Source organism: Capra hircus, chromosome 4 (genome assembly GCF_001704415.2).
Source record: "Capra hircus breed San Clemente chromosome 4, ASM170441v1, whole genome shotgun sequence".
NCBI lineage: Eukaryota > Metazoa > Chordata > Mammalia > Artiodactyla > Bovidae > Capra > Capra hircus.
In genome coordinates this window covers 65653667-65680177 of record NC_030811.1, presented here as the reverse complement: position 1 = coordinate 65680177, position 26511 = coordinate 65653667, and the positions used below count along the sequence as shown (strand labels likewise).

The 26511-nt window shown below is 34.6% G+C and overlaps 1 protein-coding gene across 2 annotated transcripts in view; it reads left to right on the top strand.

The window, feature by feature from the left end:
- The window catches only part of PPP1R3A (protein phosphatase 1 regulatory subunit 3A), a 39917-nt gene extending 14353 nt beyond the window's left edge, over nucleotides 1-25564 (top strand). For both annotated transcript variants that reach the window (XM_005679168.3, XM_013963316.2), the window contains 3 exons: nucleotides 20102-20160; nucleotides 20257-20381; nucleotides 22293-25564. In XM_005679168.3, the coding sequence (XP_005679225.2) occupies nucleotides 20102-20160; nucleotides 20257-20381; nucleotides 22293-24671 (2563 nt within the window). In that variant the 3' untranslated portion in view covers nucleotides 24672-25564. The remainder of the gene's footprint in view (nucleotides 1-20101; nucleotides 20161-20256; nucleotides 20382-22292) is intronic.

The following is a 26511-nucleotide window of genomic DNA, read 5'->3' as shown; positions in this document are numbered from 1 at the left end:
ACTTTTATACATTGTAATCAATAAGGCCCGCTCCATTTACATAAGAAGAAATTTAAGCAACAAGGGATTTGTTTGATCAAGTTCAGGAAATACATAAATGAAAAGTTGTTTTGTGATTTAAGTTATTTTGTGATTAAGGTTTCTAATTCCCTGTGCTCCATTAAGCCAATTAATCATAAAGAAATTATGGAGCCCTTGTTTTCTTCTAGTTAGCTTCTATTTTCAAGTATTAATTTGGTTAACAGATAATATTTATGAACACGAGAAGTTAGCTATCAACACCGTATGTGCCAGATCATAGGAGATATGAACATAGGCATTAGAGAAATGATATACTGCAGGCTGCCCTGATTAGAAACAGTATCACAGAGGAATTGAACTTGATCTTGAAATGGGTAGATAGAAGAGTTAAGAGACTGTTTATACAGAATAAAATATACTTGTGGACACAGCAGCAAATAGATAAGTAGGTGGTTTTGTTAGTCAGTTTGACTGCCTGGAATGGAAAGAATTGTGAGAGTCAAACTTGAAGAACAATGTTGAGAGAGAACTGCACAGTCTTGTTAGACCAAGGATTTTGAATTTAGTTCCTATGCTCAAGGACAAAGTATTATTTTAGTTATATCAATTCAGAAAGTGCATGCAGAATAAATCGAGAAAAGTGGAGAGAAAAGCATGAACTAGGTCACTGTCCATAAGAAGGGACATAGATTTCCTACATTCATAACTCTTTATTACTGTTTTATATGTATAGAATGTTTAAAACATAGATTTTATCCTTTCTCATTTTTAATATCAATAATTGAATTCTGCTATAGGTCATCTTTAATGTAAATAAACCTATATATATTATGCTACTAATTTTTTATTTAGGCATTTCTACACTATTTCCTGGCTGATTTATTTTACTATTCTGGTGATACTTAGGGAAAATTTACTGCTATAGTTGTTTTTTCACCCAAATTCTCCCTTCAAAATCTAATGTGTATGTTTTGATTTCGTGAAAAATGTTAGTCCAGGTATTTCAGTCTTTATCCTCTTGGATGGCTACATGGAAATCACACCAGTATGGTTGTTCTATAATACCAAGATTGAGAGGGTATTGATCTTGGTTCAGATGAAAAAAAATGATCAGTGTTACTAGCAAAGTTCTAACTTTGCTTTTCAGTTTGCATATTAAAAGGGAGTAAAAAAAGATTAGTAACTAGAATAAATGATCTTCATACATTCAACAAATATTTATTGAACACCTACTATGTGCCAAGTACTGTTCTGAGTACTAGAGATACATCAATGGAAAAAAAAAAAAGACAATCCCTGTCCTCAGGTAGCTTACATTCAAATGGAAGGAAAACTAATAGGTAATAAACATGAATATTAAGTAAATTATCTTGAAAGATGATATATGCTATTGAGAATATAAAGAGCAGAGCAGAACAAGAAGAATAAGAAATAAAGACTACTTCATTGAGAAGATGACAAGTGATCAAAGATTTGATGAGAGTCAGTCATGAAGAAATCTGGGGGGGAGAGAGCTCCATGCTGAACAAAGCAACCACTGCAAATATTCTAAGGAAATTCACGATCTCCCCTTCTGTTTGCATTAGGTTTTCATGCTTTTCAGGTCTCCAATACATTCTTGGGCTTATTTCCCTCAGGATCCATCACTACTCACAAAGTCTCTGAGAGAAGGAGGGAGTACAGCATAGGTACAGATGAAAACACATCACTGGCAGTTTATCTTTGGCATCAGCTCTTTTCGGGTCCCTTTTCTGCTTCCTCTGGCTGTCCAAATCTCTGTATCCTATTTTTTAGATCCATCTTTTCTACTGAAGGACTGAGTTGCAATTTTGTCTTGGTGAACGTGCAGTTGTGTTATTGTATCTATTATGATTTTATTTTCAAAATGTTCCAATTATCCTAACAATTGACTGTGCTGTGCTATGCTTAATCACTCAGTCATGTCCAACTCTTTGCAACCCCCGGACTGTAGCCCTCCAGGCTTCTCTAAGCAAGAATACTGGAGTGGGTTGCCATGCCCTCCTCCAGGGGATCTTCCCAACCTAGGGATCGAACCCAGGTTTTCCACATTGCAGGCAGATTTTTTAGCTCCTGAGCCACCAGGGAAGCCCAAGAATACTGGAGTGGGCAGGCTATCCCTTCTCCAGGGAAACTTCCTGACCCAAGAACTGAACCAGGGTCTCCTGCATTGCAGGCAGATTCTTTACCAGCTGAGCTACCAGGGAACCCCAACAATAGATTATGAGTATTGTAATATTGAATAAGTTTATGTAAATTGATATCTGTAAGAAGAAAATATTCTTCATAAAATCAATGCCATATACATATAAATTAAGCAAACCATTTTATATTGATGATTTGGAAAGACAGTAAATGTAATCTTGCAGGTTACTTCACTTTTGTAGCAAATAAGGAAAAAAGAAGATCTGAATGTATACAGTTTTGATCTTTCTTTATAAAACATTATTTTACATATTATAAACTCCAAACACATTAAACTATCAGTATTATCCACAGATATATTTAAGTTATTACATTGCATATTCTGTTTTTTTCCATAACTGTCAACTCATCACTACCATTTTCATCTCAAGACTAATTGTCTCTTTTATGGGATCTAACCAACTAGTGTCCTTGGCAATGCAGTTTATTGTTCTTGCATTTACAATAATTGTTGGGGCAATTTGCCACATAGTGCAATTGGAAAACATTTTACCATCGCAGGTTTAAGTCTTAAAAACACCATCAATTTTATAATCAACAATACAGTTGTTAAGGTAGAGAAGATTAATGTCTCTTACTCTAAATAGCATCTAGATTTCTTTTCAGTTTAAAAAAAATCAGTAAATTTAAATTCATTGATGTATGAATTGGTAATATCCGTGATGAATACAAATTAATTGTTTTATAGACCTAACAGGAGCAGAAGTAAAATCTTTATAAAATTTACATTAATGCTAACCTACTTGATTATGAATACCCTCTCCTCCTCCCACTCCACAGAAAATCTTCAGTTCAGTTCAGTTGCTCAGTCATGTCTGACTCTTTGTGATCCCATGCACTGCAGCACTCCAGGCCTCCCTGTCCATCTTAATAGCAGAGTATTGTTACTGAAGGATATATTTTCTCACTATCCATACTTTGATAAAGTAAAAGCCAGTGTAGAACAGTAGTGTAAAGCAGTGTTTCTTAAGCTTGGGTGCACATCAGAAGGGGAAAACTAAGGCACTCTTGCCCAGATCCTCCTATAAGACCACACTTTCATTGGTCAGAGTTGGGTTGCAGGCACAGATTTTTAAAATCTCCTCAGCTGATTCTGATATGCAATGAGTTGTGAACGGTATAAACAAAGGATGAAACAGATATTTTGAGTTGTAACTTTAAAAAATTTTTTGAAAATCACTTAGTCTCAATATCCATCAAAAGAATAACACTATTAAACAAAGAAAAAATTAGCAAATAAAATAATTCTGTTGCAAATGTGGCATGAGGGATTTTTAAGCATTAATAGCATTAAGGACTGTGGGAATTAAGATACCAAATGTAAGCTTTACAAACAGGGCATTTATTAAAGAAATTTTGTCCTATCATTCGTGATGACTTGGGAAAGAGAGAAAAGACTCATTAAATAGCATGGTAAAATTTTCCATTTAGAATGAAATAAGCTTTCAGAAAGTATTTACTTTTTGAAAAGTATATATTTTACAATTCAGAAAAATCAAACTTTTAAATATGGTGTGTAATCTTATTAAAGGATATGATCTTCTTTCAGTCTGATCTCTTTGCAAACCCATGCACATGCACAGTTGCTATTATCTTCCCTGAGTTTGAGTTATGGATCTTATTACAGTTGACCCTGTATGGATCCTGTATGAATCCTGTTATGGATCTTAATACAGTGAAGATACCAGGGGTGCTGACCCTCTTTGTAGCTGAAAATCTGAGTATAACTTATAGTTGGCCTTACATACACTCAGTTCCTCTGTATCCATAGTTCTGCATCATCAGAGTTAACCAACAGCAGTTCAGGCAGTACTATAGTATTTACTATTGAAAAAAAAATTGGCATATAAATGGACTCATGCAGTTCAAGCCTGTGTTGTTCAATGGTTAAATGTATTTTCTTCTATAGGATTCCATATTCCCCCAATCCTGAAAGGTATGGCTGTGATTTTAAATGGCCAGTTTCCATTTATCATTCTTCAGACTGTAAGCTCTATGAAGGCAGAGTTGATTCAACCACAGCTTGTGCTAGTGGTTTAATTTCTAGCATGATCTAGCATGATGCCTAGCACAAGTTAACTATTTGTTGAATGAATAAACATTAAATTTTGTCCAACATTATTCTGACTTAGCCTGATTTCCAATCTAATTTATGATAATGTAGAAGGACAGAATCCTTTTAAAGCCACCCGATAGCTGTATTCTTCAGAACGTTAAGTGTAAAGCCCTGTGCCATCATGTTAAAAGTGTGGCAGAGATCCCCATCTTTGGCAGCATAACTGCATCCCTGCAGGATTTAGCTCTTGTGTCTGACACCTTCAGCAATTCCAGCCTGTGTCCCAACTTCTTCAGTCATCTGTTCTTTGTCTTTTAGTTCATATTGGTTCTCGTCTTGTCCTTCCCAAACATCATACTGCTCTTCTAATCATAGTCTATCTTAGTGAACCCTTCACACTTCATCTTCTCAGGATTCCCTGGTAATGTATATCACTTTACTTAATCAGGGATCCAAAAGCTTTCAACTGAGAGAGTCATCTCGACACAGATGAGCTCCTCCTGCCTACTCCATCTCCTCCAGTGAAAGGCACCAGAGGAATAATATGGTGTTTGTACTCTAAGCTTCTTAAATCAGCTGGATTTCTTTTCTTGAACCTGTAGGTTTGTTTGCATCATTTCTGAATCTGCTTACATCTACTCCAGTCTAGAAATTAGCTAGGACCAATAACTAGTGTATGTTTTCTAGCATCACAGTATTGAAATTAACATGAATAAGAATATGAGATGTAGATAATTGCATGTGATAACTACACTTATAGAGACTATTTATTTTAAAAATAATATTGCTTACTATTTAAAGAATTTTAATCAAATAGATTCTATGTAGTGTATCAGCAAGTTAGCAAAGATCTTAAAGCTAATTTAAAAATTCTACTGCTTGGACATTATCAAAGTTAAGCACTCTGCACTCCAAAAGACACAGTCAGGACAGTGAAAATGGGAGAAAAAACTTACAAATCATGTATCTAATAAATGTCTTACCCAGAAGAACTCTTACAAATCAATAATAAAAGACAGCCTAATCTGAAATGAGCAAAGGATTTAAATAGACATTTCTCTGGAGAAGATACAGTAATGATCAATAAGCTGCAGTCTATGGGGTAGCAAAAGAGTTGAACACAACTTAGCAATTGAATAACAAAGAGCATGAAGAAGAACTCAACATCATTAGCTACTATGAAGTAAGTGAAGTGAAAGTCACTCAGTCATGTCCAGCTCTTTGCAACCCTATGGAGTGTACTCCATGGAATTTTCCAGGCCAGAATACTGGAGTGGGTAACCTTTCCCTTCTCCAGGGAATCTTCCCAACCCAGGGATCAAACCCAGGTCTCCCACATTGTAGGTGGATTCTACCAGCTGAGCCACAGGGGAAACCCAGTTACTATGAAAATGCAAATCAAAACCATAATGAGATGCCACTTTACGCCCACTATAATGACAACAATCAATAAGAGAGATAATAATAAGTGTTGGTGAGAACGTGGAGAAACTGAAATTATAGGATTATCATGAACCCAGCCATTTCACCTCTAGGTATCTAACCAGGGGAAATGAAGACACATGTCCATCCAAACACTATGTAAATTGTTCACAGAAGCACTGTCTACAAGAGCCAAAAGGTGGAAACAACTCAAATACCTATCAACTGGTGAATGCATAAATAAAGTCAGTGTATCTATACAATGGAATTCTATTCACCAATAAAAAATGAAGTATTGATACATCCTACAACAGTAATGAACCTCAAAAACATTTTCCTCCATAAAACAGGGAAGAAGCAAAAAACACATACTGCATGATTCTCTTTAGTATGAAAAGTGCAGAACAGGCAAATATATTAAGACAGAAATAAGATTAGTGGTTGCCTAGGACTGGGGAGAGGAGGAAAGAGTGGTTCTAACAGTCACATCCTTTTGAGGGGTTCTGGAAATGTTCTAAAATTAGATTTGGGTGGTAACTGCACAATTCTGTAAATTGAACAAATCTGAATTAAACATTTAAAATGCATAGATTTTGTGATATGTAGATCTTAGTTCAATAAAGCTGTTACCTTAAAAAATATATTACTAATTTTATGTAGAGATACGAATATTTTATGATAAACAGATCTTGATTTCTGAGCTGCACTGCAGAATTTAGGGTTTATAAGTTTAGAAATAAGGGTCTGTTTCTTCTAAAATTTAGTAGAGAAACAGTAGTAAAAGCTTGTTTTGCTTTTTAGATTAAGCTAGAATAAAATGAGAAGAAAGTGAATATAGGTTAGCATATAAAGTCCCAGAAGAAAAACTTTATTTCCCATACATGGTATGTGTATAAGCTTTAAAAGATACTTGAATACCTTTCCATGACTTCTATAGTTAATTCTGTTGTGGGAATAGGAATATAAGTTTGATTTCCTTCTTCATAGTATGTTAATTCAACAACTGAACAGCTTTCACTCTATAACATTTTTCTTATTGTTTCAACAGGGAATGCAGATATTAATTTCATCTTTTTTGCAAAGTGTAAAGTGTTGATGTAATAATAATAGCTAATACTTATTGATTGCTTGCTGTATGCCAGACACTGAGCGATTCAAATCCACTTCTTCACTCATGTGTTACATTGGCACAAACACTTACTCGGCTTACTTAATTGCACTCTTTTTCTTGTGTCCTCTTTCATGGCTTTTCTCTGCTTTTTCTTGTTTCTACTCCGCTACTCTTTCCCCATCCACCTTTAGAGCAAATAATTCAACTGTTGGCTACACTATTTGTTTCAGAGTTTCACTTTTTAAAAGCAAGTGTTTTGTTCACATTGTTCTGCCTTTGGCCAAAGACCAATTTGATATTACAGAAAAATATCAAATCAGATTTTGTGCTGAATTTTGATTGATTTAGTCAAAATGTGCAACTGGTTTGTTTATATAAACCTGCCTTAAATCAAAGAAAGGTGGGCTTGAAGGGGAGGAGGTCTTTGAAAGTGACGTGGTAGATTCCACGGGAGAGTAGAATCTTTTGTGAAAAAATCTGCAACAGAGGACAAAAGAAAGAAAATACTAGTTCACAAAAGGTGTGGGTGAAGGACTGGCAAAGCAAACCTATAACAGAAGATGTGGACATTTGTGAGTATGCCTCAGTGCATTGCGTTAATAATTTGCATATTAAGAAGTCACGAGTCTTCATGTTAATGAATCCCTAACTAGTCTCTGACACAATAGACTGAGAGTCCCTGGAGGAGTCATTATGGCCCATCATGTCAATGATCCGCATATTAATGACTCCCTTACAGGCTCATCAACAGGTAGCCTCATAGACTTCCATTGAGTTCTTTTTCATTTGCTTTTTAAATGTACCTTCTTTTCCCTTCCTTTTGTAATCTATTGTGAAGAATTGACAAAAAGGTGCATTAAGATGATTTTAATGGGATGTAAGTTCACAAAAGCATTAAATTTAGAAATAATACCTTAAGACTTTCTGAGTCTGCCTACAAAACTTTTCAAAAGCAATTACATACAAATCCAGTTTGATAATAGCATTATTATTTGGATTTTAACACAAACCATCCAATCTAATTTATCATATTTCTCTTTTCACTGATATATCAATTTATGCTATGATTAGCATAAGCAGAATAGCTAGTTTAAAAATGTTTGTGAAACTGAATTTCTTGAAAATGGAAATGAATTTCAATGGATTTCATATCATAAAGATTACTAAACACTTACTAAAACTATAAAACTAAAAAGCAGAAACTGCTAAGATATAGAATTTTAAAATATAAATGAATTTTAAATTAAGAGAAAAAACAAGACAGTAAATAAATGGTCCTAGGATCTAAAAAAAATATTCCATAACTTATAAGTTTAACATTTAGTTAAAAGCAATCACAGGAAGGCAGTACTTTAATATTTCTAACTTGATTTGGCTTGCTCTGACTTTTGTTGGTCCTAATTATTATATTATTATATATGAAATGCCGGGCCGGATGAAGCACAAGCTGGAATCAAGATTGCCAGGAGAAATATCAATAACCTCATACATGCAGATGACACCACTCTTACGGCAGAAAGTGAAGAGGAACTAAGGGCCTCTTGATGAAAGTGAAAAAGGAGAGTGAAAAAGTAAAACTCAACATTCAAAAAACTAAGATCATGGCATCCGGTCCCATCACTTCATGGCAAACAGATGGAGAAACAATGGAAACAGTGACAGAATTTACTTTCTTGGGTTCCAAAGTCACTGCAGATGGTGATTGCAGCCATGAAATTAAAAGACACTTGCTCCTTGGAAGAAAAGTTATGACCAACCTAGACAGTGTATTAAAAAAACAGAGACATTACTTTGCTGACAAAAGTCTGTCTAGTGAAAGCTATGGTTTTTCTGGCGGTCATGTATGGATGCGAGAGTTGGACCATAAATAAAGCTGAGTGCTGAAGAATTGATGCTTTTGAACTGTGGTGTTGGAGAAGACTCTTGAAAATCCCTTGGACTGCAAGGAGATCAAACCAGTCAATCCTAAAGGAAATCAGTCCTGAATATTCATTGGAAGGATTGATACTGAAGCTGAAGCTCCAATACTTTGGCCTGATGTGAAGAACTGACTCATTGGAAAAGACCCTGATGCTGGGAAAGATTGAAGGCAGGAGGAGAAGGGGATGAAAGATGACATGGTTGGATGGCATCACCAACTCAACGGACATGAGTTTCAGCATGCTCTGGTAGTTGGTGATGGACAGGGAAGACTGGGATGCTGTAGTCTATGAGGTCGCAAAGAGTCATACATGACTGAGTGACTGAACTGAACTGAATTATTATATTTAAGATATCTGGTGATTTTTTTTTACAAACATAAAAGGTATAATCTCCTATATGAAACACTGTAGAACTGCTCTATTGGTACTTATATTGAATTACACATCATTTCCCCTGATTTACTCTACAGATAAAGGGAAAAGTATTGATATATGCTTGAAACTCTCAAGAGACAGGAATGGGACAAAGGCTAGGGGAAGAGTTGTAGAAGCTTGCCACTTTGCCCCCCTTAAAAAGAAAAGAAAAATCACATGTAAACTATACTATCTTGGGAAACAATACAGGGCACAGATGCCCAGGGAAGTGGCTGCCACCCTAAGTTGGGCAGCAGATCCTTTTGGGAGGGGAGGTGTCACTTCCGAAAGATTTGATTTCACAGCCTGGAAGTCTCCTGCTCCTTCGTTTTCCTTCCTGCTCTGAGCCCTTCCAAATACAACCTTTCCACATACACACTGGGAATATCAATTTACATTTTAAATTGCCTTTTTCTTAAAACAGTTTTCAAAGCAATAAGTAACACAAGTTCTGTACAGCTTGGATGTCAAAGCTCAGTATTGAACAAACCAAGTGTCTTAGTGATACTTATATGTAGATTTCACAGAGAAAACAGGTTTAATCAGGAGTTCCTTAATTGCAATTAGTTGGCTCACAGTCATGGCCCTGTGATGACATTTTACACAACCACAAACAAATCAGTAATAAATAAAGCCTGAGAATTAGTATCCTTAGGAAAAAACAGATATTAATAATTCTCTGATAATATTTGAAAGACAGACGAAGTATAAAGTTCTTAGAAATCACTTTGTAGGGGAACATGGAAAATCAGAATGTCAGAATTCTAAAGTAGTAAGAGTCTCAGCTGGGCAATCATTAATTTTTTGTCATCCATGGATGACAATTACTTCCATTAAGAGCTGAGGTAAAATAAGGACTTTAGACCCAATAAATTTAAGAATTTTTTCTGGTATCTCTCTGATATACATTCTCTGGTTTTTCCTCCATCACTTAAAAACATTTAAATTTCTCTCTTGCTAGAATATAATTGGCAGATTGTGGCAGAATAGTCCTTCGGGCCAGGTTTTTTTTTTTTTCCATTTAAAATTCATGGATTCTGGTTGTAATTATATTGTTCCCAAAGCAACCTACAATATTTTTGTTGTTCACATCTGAACTTCCAAGATTTGACTTAATTACAGACTAGATTCTCACATTTTTGTATTCCTTTAGAAGACACTCTAAGGAGATCTCATCTCTACAAAATTGCACATGATGCCCAGATTTCATCACAGAATTAAATCCAAATAGTTTTTTCACTCTAATTCCTATGGGATGGGGTGAGCAAGAAAAAAATAGTACCCACCACTTTGACATGACAAAGCAGATTTGAAAATAGCAATCCTTGGGAGAAAACAGAATTAGGAAATAAAGCAACTTTGGAAAAGAAACTTACCAAAGAATTCTTCAATAGGTTATGTTTTTCAGCTGCTTTTTTCTCTGCTATTGAAATTTCTTGCATCAAAAAGGCATGACACCATTATTGTCAGTATGTTTTCAAGATCAAGGACTGAAGCAATAGGCAATGTGCTAAATTTAGTAGAAGAAATACAGAAGATTTGGGGGAACATAGCAATTCAGCTTTATGGGAAACAGGAAAGTGACTCAATAAAACCATCTGGTCACTAATGTGGTAATATATACTTAGTTACCAATACTTAAGCAATTCACTAGAGTTTACTCAAGGGTCTTATGATTTTTAATGGCTTATGCTTACATTTTAAAAGTAATAAATTAACTTATATCATATATGTTACACAATATATTTGCTCATCCCAATCACTTGTAGATATTGATAATGTTTTTTCATTATTTGAGAAGTTTTATCTGGACATAGTAAAATAATGGGGGAACAAATTATTGTATAATCTGCATTATAAGTACTACAAGACTAGTTGACAAATTGTAGTGGTAGGATTTCTGTAGGTATTAAATTTGAAATGCTAACTATAAGATTTAATTGAGAATTTATCTTTGTATTGCAATGTTAATAGTTATTTCTATTGATCCTTCTAGCATTTATATGTCTTTTGACAATAAATTTTAAAAAATTCCAAATCATATTTCAAAATTATATTTATGGGATGCTATTAGTTATATAAATATGTAACCTTAAAGCAGAAGGCATGCTATTTAATATCAAAACTGAGAAAGGCAAATTTTTTCTATTTTGAACAATAAAGGAGTTGATAGGTAGTGGCTGCCAGGCTGCATAGAGAACGGTCACCAGGCTCAATCTGGACTCAGCAAGGAAACCCCTTGATCTGTTATCAGTGCTTGCCATGGATGCTAGAGAGGGAGGCCAGCGTGAGAGTATTGTATTGGATATCCCTAATCTAATCCGGAGCTTTCACTTTGAAGATAAGGAATGTGATGCCCACAAAAACCATGTTCTTCAGCATATTAATTATTAGTCCCCAGATTCAGCATTTTAAGGAAATACAAAGTCATTTAAAAATGTTTATGTTTTCTCTTTGAGATTATTTTTCCTTCTTTCAATCCTTTATTGATGCAGAAGTGTCTTCATTTTGTTTTCCTTTCCAGCATTATCATCAAGGAACTGAATTTTAATGCATGTTTTCATCCTGAACTCCTTCTGGCATTGTGCCTTTAAACTTTTTTTCCTTAGACACTTTTTTTTTTAAATTTTTATTTTTACTTTATTTTACTTTACAATACTGTATTGGTTTTGCCATACATTGACATGAATCCACCACGGGTGTACTTTTGCTCACAATTAGACATTTATTGCTCTAATTGTCTTTCTTTTGATCAAATATTTCTTTTCTGTTTTCAGTTTTATTCCTGATCAAAAGAAGACTACTAGTGTTTTAACACCAAAGGATTAAATACTGAGCCCTTGTAGTTGGTTAATGTATTATGAACTTCACTTCTCATTAAGTACAAGTTTCTGCTCTCCTCCCTCCTCCAAATCATAAATGGCTGTAAAATGTTAGAACATAAGAAAGTCCATTTTTAGAGAAATATCACAATAAGACTATGAAAATAAACAACATATAATACATAATTATTTATTTCAGGGAAGCCTTTTCAGTATAAGTATCTACTTAGCAACACCAATTCTAATATTAAATAATTCTTCTTAAGTGTCTTTTAAAAACTCTTAAATGAGGCACATATTATTTCTAACTTACAAGCTCTCCATTCATGTATTTTCCTTTCTTCCCTTAGGGAAGGAAGGTAAAGGAGATCAAATGAGAGCACCAGCTTTGAACAAAGAGGGCAGACTTAACATACTTTTTGAGGAGTTCAATATTGACTTTTTAGCTGCTTATCAGAAAAAGAGGTGATGCCTAAGAATTCCAAGTTGGTTATCTTTAGTCAATGCTGAGTACTTTCAAGCAGAGTTGTTAAAGAGACACAAATGCAACATTCATGACTCATTTTGGAAGTGATCCTTTTTTTATGCCAACTCTTTGATTCCTCTTGGAACAGAGTTACACTTCTACTAACTACAACCTAATCCTGACATTTACCCTGACTGGCTGGGTAATTCCATCACATTAGACAGATTGTGTGGAACAGGTTTCACTCATATTTTAAGAGATATATGAGCTTTTAGCACAATAGCATTAGAGAAACTCAGGAAAAATGATATTACTACTTATACTAAAACTATTACATTTTGGCAGTGTTAAAATTAACCATAACTCTAAAAGCCTAAGTGCCACATACCTAGAAACTGCAGGAATATTAACAGGGTGCATAGATTCTGACACTGAATAAATCAGTTGGGTAATAATAGAGAGTGTGAATTAGCATTCCCATGCAAACTGTATTTGGTGAAGACATTTTTAAATAGAAAGGTACTTTCACTGATGATCTAGTGATCTTTCTTTGGAGGGTGGCCTTCTGATAGTGAAGGTCTATTTAAAAAAAAAAAAACTAAGCAAGTATGTTATCATGGGCTGCCAGTTTTACACTTGAAAGTAACTTGTGGGAAAAAAGGTAACTTGAGGATTAAAGACATGAGAGAATGAAGTAAACCTTAAAAAATATATAGATAATTGCAAGTAAAAGGAGAAGCACGGGAATTGGTTACTGCAGCAGTGGAGAACTAGTAATCAGCACGGTATTTACTACATGTCACTAATAATGATAATAACAATAGTGATAATAATAATAATAATGCATTTATTAAACATTTCCACATATTGAGAATTATGTTAAATAATTGCCCTGTGTATAAGGACTAGGCAATAATTGGAGAAAAATGATACACAGAGAGGTTAAGTGTTGTGTTGAGGTTAAGGCTTGTTGGAGGTTGCATGGCTAGTAAGTGACTTAGTAACTTGTAAGTAACAGGAAAGACAGATTTGAATCCAGGTCTTTCTGCTCTTTTTCGCTATGAACTGACTAAAATAAAAGCCAGGAGACTAGGCATAACCTACTGATGCACTGTTCAGGCACACATACCCGAGAGTAGAAAGGAAGGCTGGAAAGTGTCGACATGAGCACTCGAGAAGCAGATTACCCAGCCTGGAAGACATCAGAAATCAGCCAGCAGACTAATTCAAGACTGCTGATTTATAGGACAGGAGCCGCAGATGACCACTGACTTAATTCTCCCTTGCTTAGATCTTGGAAAGGGCAATACTTGATTTCTAAATCTCATGAATACAACCAAGGTTAGGCAGAAAGAAGGCATCTTTAAAATCTACATCCAGGCAAGTATGTGTGTATTAGTTGCTTAACGTGGCCGACTCGGCAGTCCTATGAACTATAACCTGTCAGGCTCCTCTGTCCAAGGAATTCTCCAGGCAAGAATACTGGAGTGGGTAGCCATTCCCTTCTCCAGGGGATCTGCTGGCTCAGGGATCGAACATGGGTCTCCCACACTGAAGGCAGATTTTTCACCCTCTGTGATACCAGGGAAACCTCATATCCAAGGAATCAATCAACAAATCACACTGATGCTACAAATTTGATTCCTCTTCACCCTCCTAATTGCCATCACCTTTATCATCATTTGTGCCTGAAATACTGCAGGAGTCTCATGACTTACCTTCCTGCTTCACTATGGCTTATCCTATTCAGGCTCTCCTAAAGAGAGATCCTTAAGTGTACTTCCAGAGATTGGTCCCTAAATGTAAAACCTACCCTGTCTCTCCCCATTTAACTCCTCCATTGCCCCCTTGTCACTGCCACCCCTTCTCAAGCATTGATTTTAAAGTAAATAAAGAATTCAGACATTCAGTCCCACTTTTCCTGGCATGCTAAGTCCTTTAAAGCTGACTTAAACTAACCCCAGTACTATTCTTGGCATTAAAGAAAAAAACACAAAACACAGCCCAAACCCTCTGAACATCTCTTTGTTTCTGGATGGTTCTCATCTTTTTGTGCTTTCTTACCTTTAATTATTTGACCACTTCTTATTTTTTCTGCCTGGAATGACTTTATCTTTTTTCTTTAGTTGAGGAAGTCCTATTTCCCATAAACATAAATTTTCCTTTGTGAAAAATTCCCTGATTCCTCCAACTCAGTGCTCTCCTCATTTCTGTTCTTTGTTCTCTGGAAAATATCATATCCCATTATTTATTATAAAATTTATCACATTATCATAATTGCTTGCTGATATATCTATTTCTATCATTACATTAGAGCTTCCTTGAGGTAATTGTATATATGCATATATAATTCATCTTGGATTTCTCAGTGTTTATTAAAATGTATGACATATAGATTTCCCAGTGTTTATTAGAACTTAGGGCATAGAGTGGGTTCTCAACAATGACCTGTCTTATGATTAAATGATACTAATGGCTGACTACAGTATATATTTAAGGTACACTAGCAATGAAGTATCCCTCCACAAATGACATATCTTTTTGACTTTTTAATTTCTAAATTTATACTAGATTTAAAAATTTTTAATTATTTAAGCCCATAGTTAAAAACTTTGCCTTTTAACTTTGGAGGGAGAGGTACTTCAAACATTATAAGACACAAAAATACGCATGCTTTATTTATGACACTAACTTTTAATGAGGAAAGAAAAGAAGAACAATGTTACGATAATGCTGATAAGAGGTAGACAGAAAGGAAGAGTAGAAAAGACACTGTGCATTTATTCAGCACAATGTCAGACACTGTTAACCACTAGGAAGACCAGTAAGAAACTCCCCTGCTCAAAAAGGACTCAGGGAAAAGAAAATCTCTTTAACAAGAGGTGCTGGGAAAACTGGTCCACCATGTGTAAAAGATTGAAACTAGAACTCTTTCTAGCACCATACACAAGAATAAACTCAAAATGGATTAAAGATCTAAATGTAAGACCAGAAACTATAAAACTCTTATAGGAAAACATAGGCAGAACACTCTCTGACATAAATCATAGCAAGAACTTCTATGACCCATTTCCCAGAGTAATGAAAATAAAAACAATAAACAAACGGGACCTAATTAAACATAAAATCTCTTGCACAATGAAGGAAACTATAAGCAAGGTGAAAAGGCAGCCTTCAGAACAGAAAAAAATAATAGCAAATGAAACTACTGACGAAGAATTAATTCTCCAAAATATACAAGCAGCTCATGCAGTTCAATGAACAACCCAACCAAAAGTAGGTCAAAGAACTAAAAGACATTTCTCCAGAGAAGACATACAGATGGCTAACAAACACATGAAAAGATGCTCAACACCTCTCATTATTAGAGAAGTGCAAATCAAAACCACAATGAGGTATCATCTCACGCTGGTCAGAATGGCTGCCGTCAAAAAGTCTACAAACAATAAATGCTGGAGAGAGTGTGAAGAAAAGGGAACCCTCTTACACTGTTTGTCAGAATGCAAACTGGTACAGCCACTTGGAGAACAGTGCAGAGATTCCTTAAAAAATGAAATAGAACTGCCATATGATTCAGCAATCCCACTGCTTGACATATACACCAAAGAAACTAGAGCTGAAAGAGACACATGTACCCCAGTGTTCACCACACCACTGTTTACAATAGCTAGGACATGGAAGCAATCTAGATGTCCATTAGCAGGCAAATGGATAAGGAAGCTGTGGCACATATACACAATGGAATATTAGTCAGCTATAAAAAGGAACACTTTTGAGTCTGTTCTAATGAGGGGGATGAAACTGGAGTCTATTAAACAGAAAGAGAAACATTAATACAGTATATTAATGCATATATATGGAATTTAGAAAGATGGTAATGACGATCCTATATGTAAGGTAGCAAAAGAGACACCGATGTAAAGAACAGACTTTTGGATTATGTGGGAGAAGGTGAGGATGAGATGATTTGAGAGAATAGCATTAAAACATATATGTTACCATATGTAAAACAGAAAACCAGTGTAAGTTCAATGCATGAAGTAGGGCACTCAAAGCCGGTGCTCTGGGACAACCCAGAGGGATGGGCTGGGGAGGGAGGTAGAAGGGGTGTCCAGGATAGGGGGACACGTGTATTCCTGTGGCTGATTCAAGGCGATGTATGGCAAAAATCACCAAAATATTGTAAAGTAATTATCTTCCAATTAAAATAAATAAATTATTTTTTAAAAAACAGACTCAGAATATAAAGGGGAGACTAGAAATTTTCTCTAACATATTTCATTTCTACCATGACTGTATATAGTTCTGGGGCCTATCATCATCAACCATAAAGTTCTTTGCCTTTATTTTCAAATTTTCTAAAGTTGTTTTAATTAAACCCTTTAAATGTAATTGGTCATATAACAGATACTTTGGGTTTTGGAGTGGGATTTTACACACCCTGTAATTTAGACCAGAGAGCAATCCATTTGTCTGAATATATTACCTGAAACTAGAACTTAACAATTTAAATGATATTTTAAATGATACAATAAACACCTGTAAAAAAAACAACTTATCATTTCCTCATTCCTTTCCTCTGACTCACCCCACTTTTATGTAATCATAATCTTGAAAATCAAGCTTTCTTGTTTACATGAATTATATCCTATGTATTCCTTAATAAATATATTTAGATTATTTCAATAGCTTTTAGCACAATAAAAAAGAACCTACTCTGATGCAATGTTTTAGCACTGTTCATTTAATATTATATGTTGCTAAGATTTATCCATATTATTGTGTGTCTCTGTGTATTTTAAATCAATTTTGAGTGCTATATATATTTCTCTTGTCGTATACCAAGTTTTGCATCCAATCTTCCATTGATAAACATTTGGATTGGTTCAATTTTATGTAGTTGATGGTGATCAACTATCAACTGATAAAATTGATAGTCAGTTTTATCAATTGAATAAGTATAAAATAGCATCTCCTTGTAGTCTTGATTTGCATTTCTCTGGTTTTTAATAATGCTGACCATCCTTTATATGCTTATTGACTATGAGCATTTTCTCTCCTGTGAAATATCTGCCCCTCTCCCCTGATTCTATTGAAATGTTTGTACTTTCTTATTGAATTGTAGAAGTTCTTTATATTTCTTGACATTTATTTTGTGTTGATGCTGTATAATGTAAGGATCTTCTCCCAGTTTAGTTATATTTTTCTGTTATAAAGAGGTCTTTCAATGAACAGAAGTTTTAAATTTTAATAGAGCTAAACTGATAATCTTTTTTTTATAGTGTTTTTTTCCTTCTTTAAGAAAACATTTTCTACTCTGAGGTCTGAAAAATATTCATATATTCTACTAAGAATTTCAAGGTTTTTGACATATAAAATCTTAATCCATCTGGAATTGATTATTGAATATTTGTTGTGCTAATTTCACTTTTTTCCCTGGAGGGTAGTCATTTTCCCTATCTCCTTTTACTGAGAAGTCCCTTATTTCACTGATGTCTGACATGCTACTTTTATCAAATACCAAAGTTCTAGATATGTGTGGATCTGTTTCTAAGCTCTCAATACTTTCCTGTCTCAGTGCCAATATAATTGTTTTAATGACTATATCCTCATAAGAAGTACTGAAACTACATAGAGGTGCTTCCTCTACTATTTCTCAGAAGTAGAACAGCTATTTTTAGTCCTTTATTCTTCTCTTTAGAATCATATCTTCAAATTTTGTGAAAACATGTTTTGAAATGTTGATTAGAGGTGAATTTGTAGATCAAATTTAGAGATACTATCTTCATAATTTTCCTATCTATGAACATGGTATATCTCTCAATATTTTCTAGGTCTTTAATACTTATTGATGCAATTATATTCTTTTCCCTGTAGGAGTTTAACACATTTTCTATTAGTTTTTTAAACAAATATTTGATATAATACTTAAATTTCATCTATTTCAGATTCTTTTTCTTGTTTTTCCCTATAAATCTAAGATTTCCCTCCTATATTTCTGTCTGTATGTAATGTTTTTGTAAGATATCAAATGGTTTTGTAAGATATCAAAATAGTAATACCCAGTTTGATACCTATTTGTCCTCACAGTGAGTTAAAAGCAAGTTCCTTTCCTTTTGATGAAATTATTTTAAAAATTTAAGCATTCTAAAGAATTTAATAAGAAAAATGATTAATAACATTTTGTTTAGGCAAAAAATAAAGCTTTAATGATATTTTCCTCTACAAAGGAGATTTTCAATATTGTTATCAGATGAAAGATAAAGAAAGAATACTTAAATGCTGTTTAATGGTTTATATATTTTTAAAAGTACATAGATTTTCTGGACATAGAGAAAGAAAAATGTGTTAACTTGCAGCTGGAGTTCACAAAAATGAATCTTTGTATAATTATAGGCCTGATAAACAATATAGATTATATATTAAAACAGTATCACTTATGGTAGTATAATATTTTCTAATGAAATTGTCTATGTAAAAACATTATTTTCATTTCTGGGCCCACTGCAAGGTAGCAAATAGTTTTGGCAAAGCTAAAATTGAGCATCATAAATGTATACAAAGCTGAATTACTTCTTACATGGTCAAGATAGAAGAATTTGTAATTTTCTTGTGATTTGTCAAAACAAGATTAGCCCTCTGGGGATTTGGATCAACACTGTCCATGCAATGAAAACTAGGTTCTATTATACAAATTCATCAGTCATTGTGAACTCTCTGGATTTCTTTTATTGCAGAAAAATCATTGAGAAAAGTCAGTAGGAGAAAATTCAGCTGAGACAGTACAAGAAAATGTGAATACTGGTCCAATCATTTCTGACAGACTGACTTGTGACATAACTATATACATAGTGAGCTTTTCACTAACTATTTTCTTGCTATTGTCGTGGGCAAATCTAAATTCTTATAATTCCACAAATACACCTATAAACAGAATACATTTGAAAGGAAAAAGTATTTAGCTTTCTCAAAAAGTATGCAGAATATGAGAGAAAAGCAAGTATAATCTGAATTATTTTAAAGAAAAAAAATATGCTTCCATATGAATGGCCAAAGTCTTGGCTGTAAAACTGGCCTTTGGCAATACACACAGGAAGTCTTTAAACTGTGTATAAATTTAGCTGCATTTTAGTTTCTATTAAATTTGTTTGTTTTCTCCTTTTCTGGAGAGAGAGAGTTAATATTATGTCAGTTCAACTGGAAGAATTTTGAGTAAAAAGGAACACAAAAAATTAATAATTGGAACATTGGAAAGTAATTTCAATGACCACAACAGACTGTCAGTTCATAAAACTTCATCATTTAAAATAAGAGAGAAATATTTGGACTTTCAAAGTGAAAATTACGGGATAATCTAGATTTATATATATTTTTCCTTTGGCTGTATGTTTTACTATGAGTAGAATAATTTTATTTAGAATTATGGTATTTTGTAAATAATTTTTACATTTTTCTACAACTAATATACATTATTGCATCATTCTAAGAAACTGTTTTAATGAAAAAACATACAAAGTAATGCAGAAAATGTGAAAAGTTAAATAATATTTTTTTAACTTGTAACTCATTTGAATTTCCTATAATAAAAATGCTATACATTTATAGTCCCTGAGAAAGCATAACATTTTGTTGTAAATTTAACAGTAAAGAAGAATCATCGGTAACATCAGATGAGAATAACTTTGAGAATTCAAAGGTTACAGGTAATATTTCCTTAATTTTTAAACAGAATATATTTCTTTTGTTAAAGCCTACAACTGGAACAACCTTACATAGGTACAATTATCTTAACTTTTCAGATATCTATGTCCCAACAATTGTTTGTTCTCATGAGGACAAGGAAGATCTGGAAACCAGTAATCTAAACGTAAAAGATGTAAACGGGGAACAGGATGAACGTAATGAGAAAGAATTAGAGCCGGTGGTAAGTATTCTGGCTGCCAAGGTATTAGAGAAGACGAATCCATTTACGCTTCAAAGACGCTGCAGTGTCTGCTTTTCAACAGCTTCAACTAATATAATTTGCAAATGTGAAAGCATAGCCTATTCTGTCTTTGCGTCTCTGGCTTCATCAACAAGGCTAGTGATTTGATTTCAGTATGTTACTTCAGGTCTCTGCAGTGGCAAATTAATGACATTCATTTCTTATCTCTTTACCAGCGGCTCTGAGTAACAGTTTGTAGGAATTACAGAAGAGGTAGCGCTATCCTGATGTGCATTTCTAATCTTTGTGACAAGTGTGCACTTATAAACTCGTCTGTAAAATGAGAGGGCTGGACTGGATGATTGTTAGGGTTCTGTCCAGCTCTACAAGTCTGATTCTTGCATTTAGCAGCTTTTTTTTTTAACTTACTTCCATCTTTGTGAGAATCTCTAAGTTCTATATCATTGGAAAGTATTAAATTACCAAATGAGGATAAAATAGCTTGTGTCATAATTTTAAAACAGGAAACAAATTTAGAACTGTACAATTTAGTATTAAATTTGTTATCATAAATTTCACACTTTGTGAACATTCAATCTATTTGGGACTTTTAGGGGGATGGTTTAGATAGCATTTTTATCACAAAGGAAGAAATAGGAGTAAATGAGTCACATAATGCAATTTATCCTTTACTGTATTTGGTTGGAGCTCATATCATTAGGATACATGGATTCATAATCATCGAAGATTAAAATGACATTTGCCTCTTCAAGTGTCAGTGCTGAAACCGAAAAGAAATAGAGCTCATCTCTTTCCCCACACATTCTACCCTTTCTATAGCGATATGGTAGCTGCATCACTAAAGTATGCAATTTACTTTGCTCCAACTTTAAGAAACTACAAAGTTGTCACCCACTGTGTGAATTCTCACCAGCTGAAAGTTAACACAGCCATTTTTTTCAAACCACAGAATATAATGAAAGGACTCTGAAAAATCACATACTTCACCAATACACCTCATTACAATGAGCAGGCGCAAATATAAAGTTTGTTTAGAAGTTACTGAGATTGTACGTCCAATAAATGAACAGGGAGCTGTAATTTAGATGCTAATTTGCTCCATGCTGACGTTAATGCATAAAACAATGAAGCTCTATAATAGATGGAAATACAACCAAATCTGTGGAACCCACAGGCATTGGCTTACAAGACAGCTGTGCAGTTGACAAGTAACATGAGCCTTATGTGAGAAGAAGGGGAAAACGTAAGATTTGCATATAATTATTGAGATCATGCAAATGTCAGTTATGAGGAGAAAAAAAACACAGGCATCTCACTGTTAAATCCTGACAGTTGGCATCACTGAAGAGCTCAAATACATTTGAGTACCAGTTGGCAGAGGGTCATTAAAACAGAATTTGCAGAGACATTAACTCCCTCACTTTTCTTTGAGTGACGTTTTGCTATTAATAGTTTGCAGAGGCTTTGCAGAAAACATATTAATAAGAGAAACTATAATAGGGGCACCTACAGCAAGTGTAAATGCAGCAAGGGGCATCCAGGAAGCTGCTCTCTAATTGATTAGCATGGAGCTATCAATGTGTATATCCTAAGTGAGGAGAAAGTGCAATGACAAGCAAGAATAGTTGAATAATACAATGTGATATTTGGAAGCTCGGAAGGAGAGTTATTAATTTTGGCCCCTTTTCTTATTAATCTCATTCCTAAGTCATAGCCTACAAGAATCTCCCCCAAACATTCATCTTTCAGAATTTGTGCAAAATCTACAAATGAAATGAATTGAGGAAATCTACCAGATAATCACTAGCCAAGTTAATGAATCCTATCTAACTTGCTTTGTCAATTTAAAAACAATAAAAATCATTATTTTTGTTGTTTTTACCCCTTAAGATAAACCAACACTTGCTAAGAAGTACTGCTTCTGGAGATGAAAAGAATACAGTCAATTTTCCAAATAACGCTGAGAGATTAGAGAAGAAGCAAGTCCATGATGATGTATACACTGACTTGTTTAAAAGGCCTTTGTCTTCAAGTTCATCGGCAGAAAGATCCTTAAAGGGAGATTTTTACCACAAGGAAAAATATTTCTCAGGAAATGAGCACACTTACCCACCTTCAGAAGAATTTACTTCAGATACAGGAGAAGTCAAGCTGTCACTGGGAAATACTAGCAGTGATGAAGTAGTACAGTTATATAGTGGCAGCAAAGAACTGGATGATAATGCTAATCCAGCCAAAGTGAGAGGCAGAGTGCAAATGTCTTGTCCCTCTGCAGACCAACTAATGGCAGACAACCTTAACAAAAAACTTGAAGGAGAAGCTAAAGAAATTGCAGTAAAAGATTGGGAATGTTTAAGAGGTGACTTTCACTTGGATTTCCATTCAGAAAAATTGACAGAAAAAGGATCTTCCAAGAAAGATTATGGCAATGGTAAGAATGAGGAGGAGGAGCAAAGAATATTCTTAGGTGTTAATGAAAAACAAAGCAAACATTTTCAATCAGTCTTACACGACCAAGAAAGAAAGACGAGCCACTCTGAAATAAGTGAGGAAGGGATGGGAGCCAGTAACAGAGACCTAACTGCTCTGCCGAGTAAAGACACTGCAACTCATGACCAGTCAATCAGAGCAGATACATTTCATTCACCAAGGACAAATCTAAGCCTGGAGGAAACTGTGTCAGCAACCTCAGACTGTGATCTCTTGGCTAGCAAAGTCACTACTCTAGGAGGGATGCCTGGTCAAGCTGGTTCACCAAGAAATGGAAATGTTTTGAGGAATAAGTACCTTTTCCAAGCTGAAGAAGAAAAATCAGTTTGGATTAATCCTGAAGATCAGAATAAGAACACACAGCATAAACAAAGTTGGAATGTTCTGGAAAGTCAGGAAAGAGCAAGAGGGAGTAAGACAACTATAACAGAGCAGTCCATAGAAAAAGCAGATTGTGAAGACATGTGGGGGAAAAGAGATGATACAAGGAGCTTGAAAGATAATCTTACAGAAGAATTGTTTACCTGCCAAGAAACAGCAAGCTGTGAACTGTCTTCTCTAGCTGATCATGGTATTACTAAGAAAGCAGAAGCAGGTACAGCTTATATAATTAAGACAACATCGGAAGGTACTCTAGAATGCATGTCTGCTAGAGAAAAAGCAATAATTGCTGAGCTACCTCAAGAGACAGCACAAAGTGACAGGCCCATCGAAGTAAAGGAAACAGCGTTTGATCCACATGAAGGGAGAAATGATGATTCACATGATACCTTTTGTCAACGAGATACAGTAGGTGTAATCTATGACAACGATTTTGAAAAGGAGTCATGTTCAGGTATTTGTAATGTACACGTAGATGAAAAGGAGAAGGAAGAAACCGTAGCTATGTACAACCCTGGGAAGACACATGACAGGAAGAAATGTGTCACTGGGAATACAACATCTGTAGAAGAATCCTCACAGGTCATGACAGACAATCAAAAAGCAGCCTCAAAACTAGGTTTACATTTGGGAATGTTACCAACAGACAAAAAAATATTTCCAGAAAATAGAGATCCCGAGCAGGTCCAAGAATTATCAAAGAAAACAATTACAGATGTCACTATTCATTCTTCTTTAAACTCAGACGCTAATAGAACTTCTCAGAATGGCTCTCAGGTATCCAATCACCATGCTAAAAGTTCAGTGTCCTCTGATGAACAGGCCACTACTATAGAGCATGCAGTTACTACCATGCCTCTCCAATCTATTTCTTCTAAATCAGAATATAATTGTAATCCAACAAGTGAAATCCAAGGTACTGGAAAGCACTCTCATCCTGCATCTCCACTGGAAGAAGTTTCCAAAAGTTCAGGAATAGTGACATCAGATAGTACAAAGGAAAGAAGTATAGGCCAGATTGTCAGACAAGGGGAACACAGTGTGGAGAAACCTCTAGGGCCAACGATTTTAATCAGTGAAGCTTCTGAGAACATAGAAGGGGTAAGGCACGAAAATGAAGGATTAATAAACTCTGGACAATCACTGTACTCTTCAGGCGACAAGGAATCTGACAGCCCTGCTTCTGATAGTCTCCCTGCCCAGGAAAGTCAATCTCAAAGTGAATCTCTGCTTTCAAAATACATCAACTCTAAAGTACCTTACTTCCTTTTGTTTCTGATATTTCTTGTAACCATCTATCAGTATGACTTAATGATTGGCTTGGCATTCTACCTTTTTTCATTGTACTGGCTATCCTGGGAAGGGGGAAGACAAAAAGAGTCTGTCAAAAAGAAGTAACCTCAGCACTATCATTACTCTCTCTTAAAAGATAAGCTATTTAGCCCCAAACATTTGGATTGGTGAAAGAGACTATTCATTGTTCAAAGAGCCAGTGCAGTTTTTCTCTTGAAGGATCATTTAAAAAGGAATGCGTATGAAGTTTGCTCCTTCATATAAGTAATTATTCTATATAGGACCATTATATTTGGATCATTAAATACCTATATGAATATGAGATCTGAAGCACGTCAAGTTGAAATTAGGTACAGCTGTTGCTCCTTAGCAGGCTATGAAGTTTCAATGCTTCATGTCTCTTCACTACTTAAAGCGCCATTTCTTGGGTTCATTTCTTTTGCAGTAAAGCTTCATTTTTTTCCCTGAGCGTATTTTTCCCTCTGTGGTTTTTAAAAATAGATAAAACGTGGACAATGACAGAGGACTCTTTTTGGTCTTTGAATACTGACTATGAAATTTGCATTTACCACTGTGTCACTTACCAGCACATTCTGATAAGTCACATCTTTCAACTTTAAGTTCATATTTTTAAGAACAACATCCAAGCGTAGATTTAAGTTGAAGAAACACATTGTGTACCTGAATAACAATACACATAGATACGTTTTATCTCCTGCATACCTACAAAGTCAGGGCATTTGTAAGCCAAATTTGACAAAGACCGAAGCAATTAGGAGATGATCTTTTAGTTTTACAAAATTTGGGGGATGGCCTTTCTTTAAGCAATATTTTTTCTCTTTTAAAGGAAGATTGTATAACACAGTAGAACAACTTTGACGTCAACTACTATTCAGAGCTGGAAATTTAAATGAAAAGTTCCACAAGCATTGCTTCAGAATGAATTTGTACCTATAAAGCATTAAATGATAATAATTAAAAAAAGATTTACAAATGAACTACTCGGTATTTTTTTTTTTTGTCTTCAAGTAAATTTTTAACTTTCCTCACTATAAAATAATAAATTATTCCCCAAGGTGCTTTAAGAGAATAAACAACTAATTGTTGGTGATGGTCATTATACAGTTACCAAGTTGTTAAATGATAACTCAAATTTTAAAAAGTCAAATAGGCAGACAAGGAGATCTTCTGATAGAGAAATGAATATCCAATATACCAGTGACTGGTTGCTGCTATTAGCTATGGCTAAGTATGTGAAATAATGGAACTAATCATTTTAGTCACATAGGTATAATGAAAATATTACTATACAATTAATTTCAACAACTATTTATTAAGTGACTCTTGCCTGGAGAATCCCATGGAGGGAGGAGCCTGGTAGGCTATAGTCCATGGGGTCACAAAGAGTCGGACACGACTGAGCGACTTCACTTCAAAGTATGCAAAATCTTGTGCTTTGTTCTCCAGCAGAGCACTTCCTTTGATACCCCAAACAGCTAATCCTCAGGGAGGAGGCATCAATAAATAATTTGATGCTTTTGGCTTGGTCAGAAATATGGGACAGAGTCACACTGAGGGAGCCCATTTGGGTGATTTCTTTTTAACAGGAACTTCTTTCATAGAGAAGGTAACACTGATCTTCAGAGAGAAAAGGTAATCTGTTTATTAACATATAAAGGTAAATTCAATGACTAACACTTGTATATACCATCCTATACTCCTAAGAAACATGCATGTATGGGAAGACAACATGAGAATGAAGCATTCAAACTGACTTTCACGTGGTAGTAGATAATTTCCTTAATTTTCTTAGGTTTAAGATAATTTTCTTAATTTCTTAATTAGGTACACAACTATTTCCAAATCTCTTAATTGCATGCTTGACTCAAGCCCCACTGAAACTGAATGCTTGACTTTAACTTCTTAGTTGAACAAATACAAACAT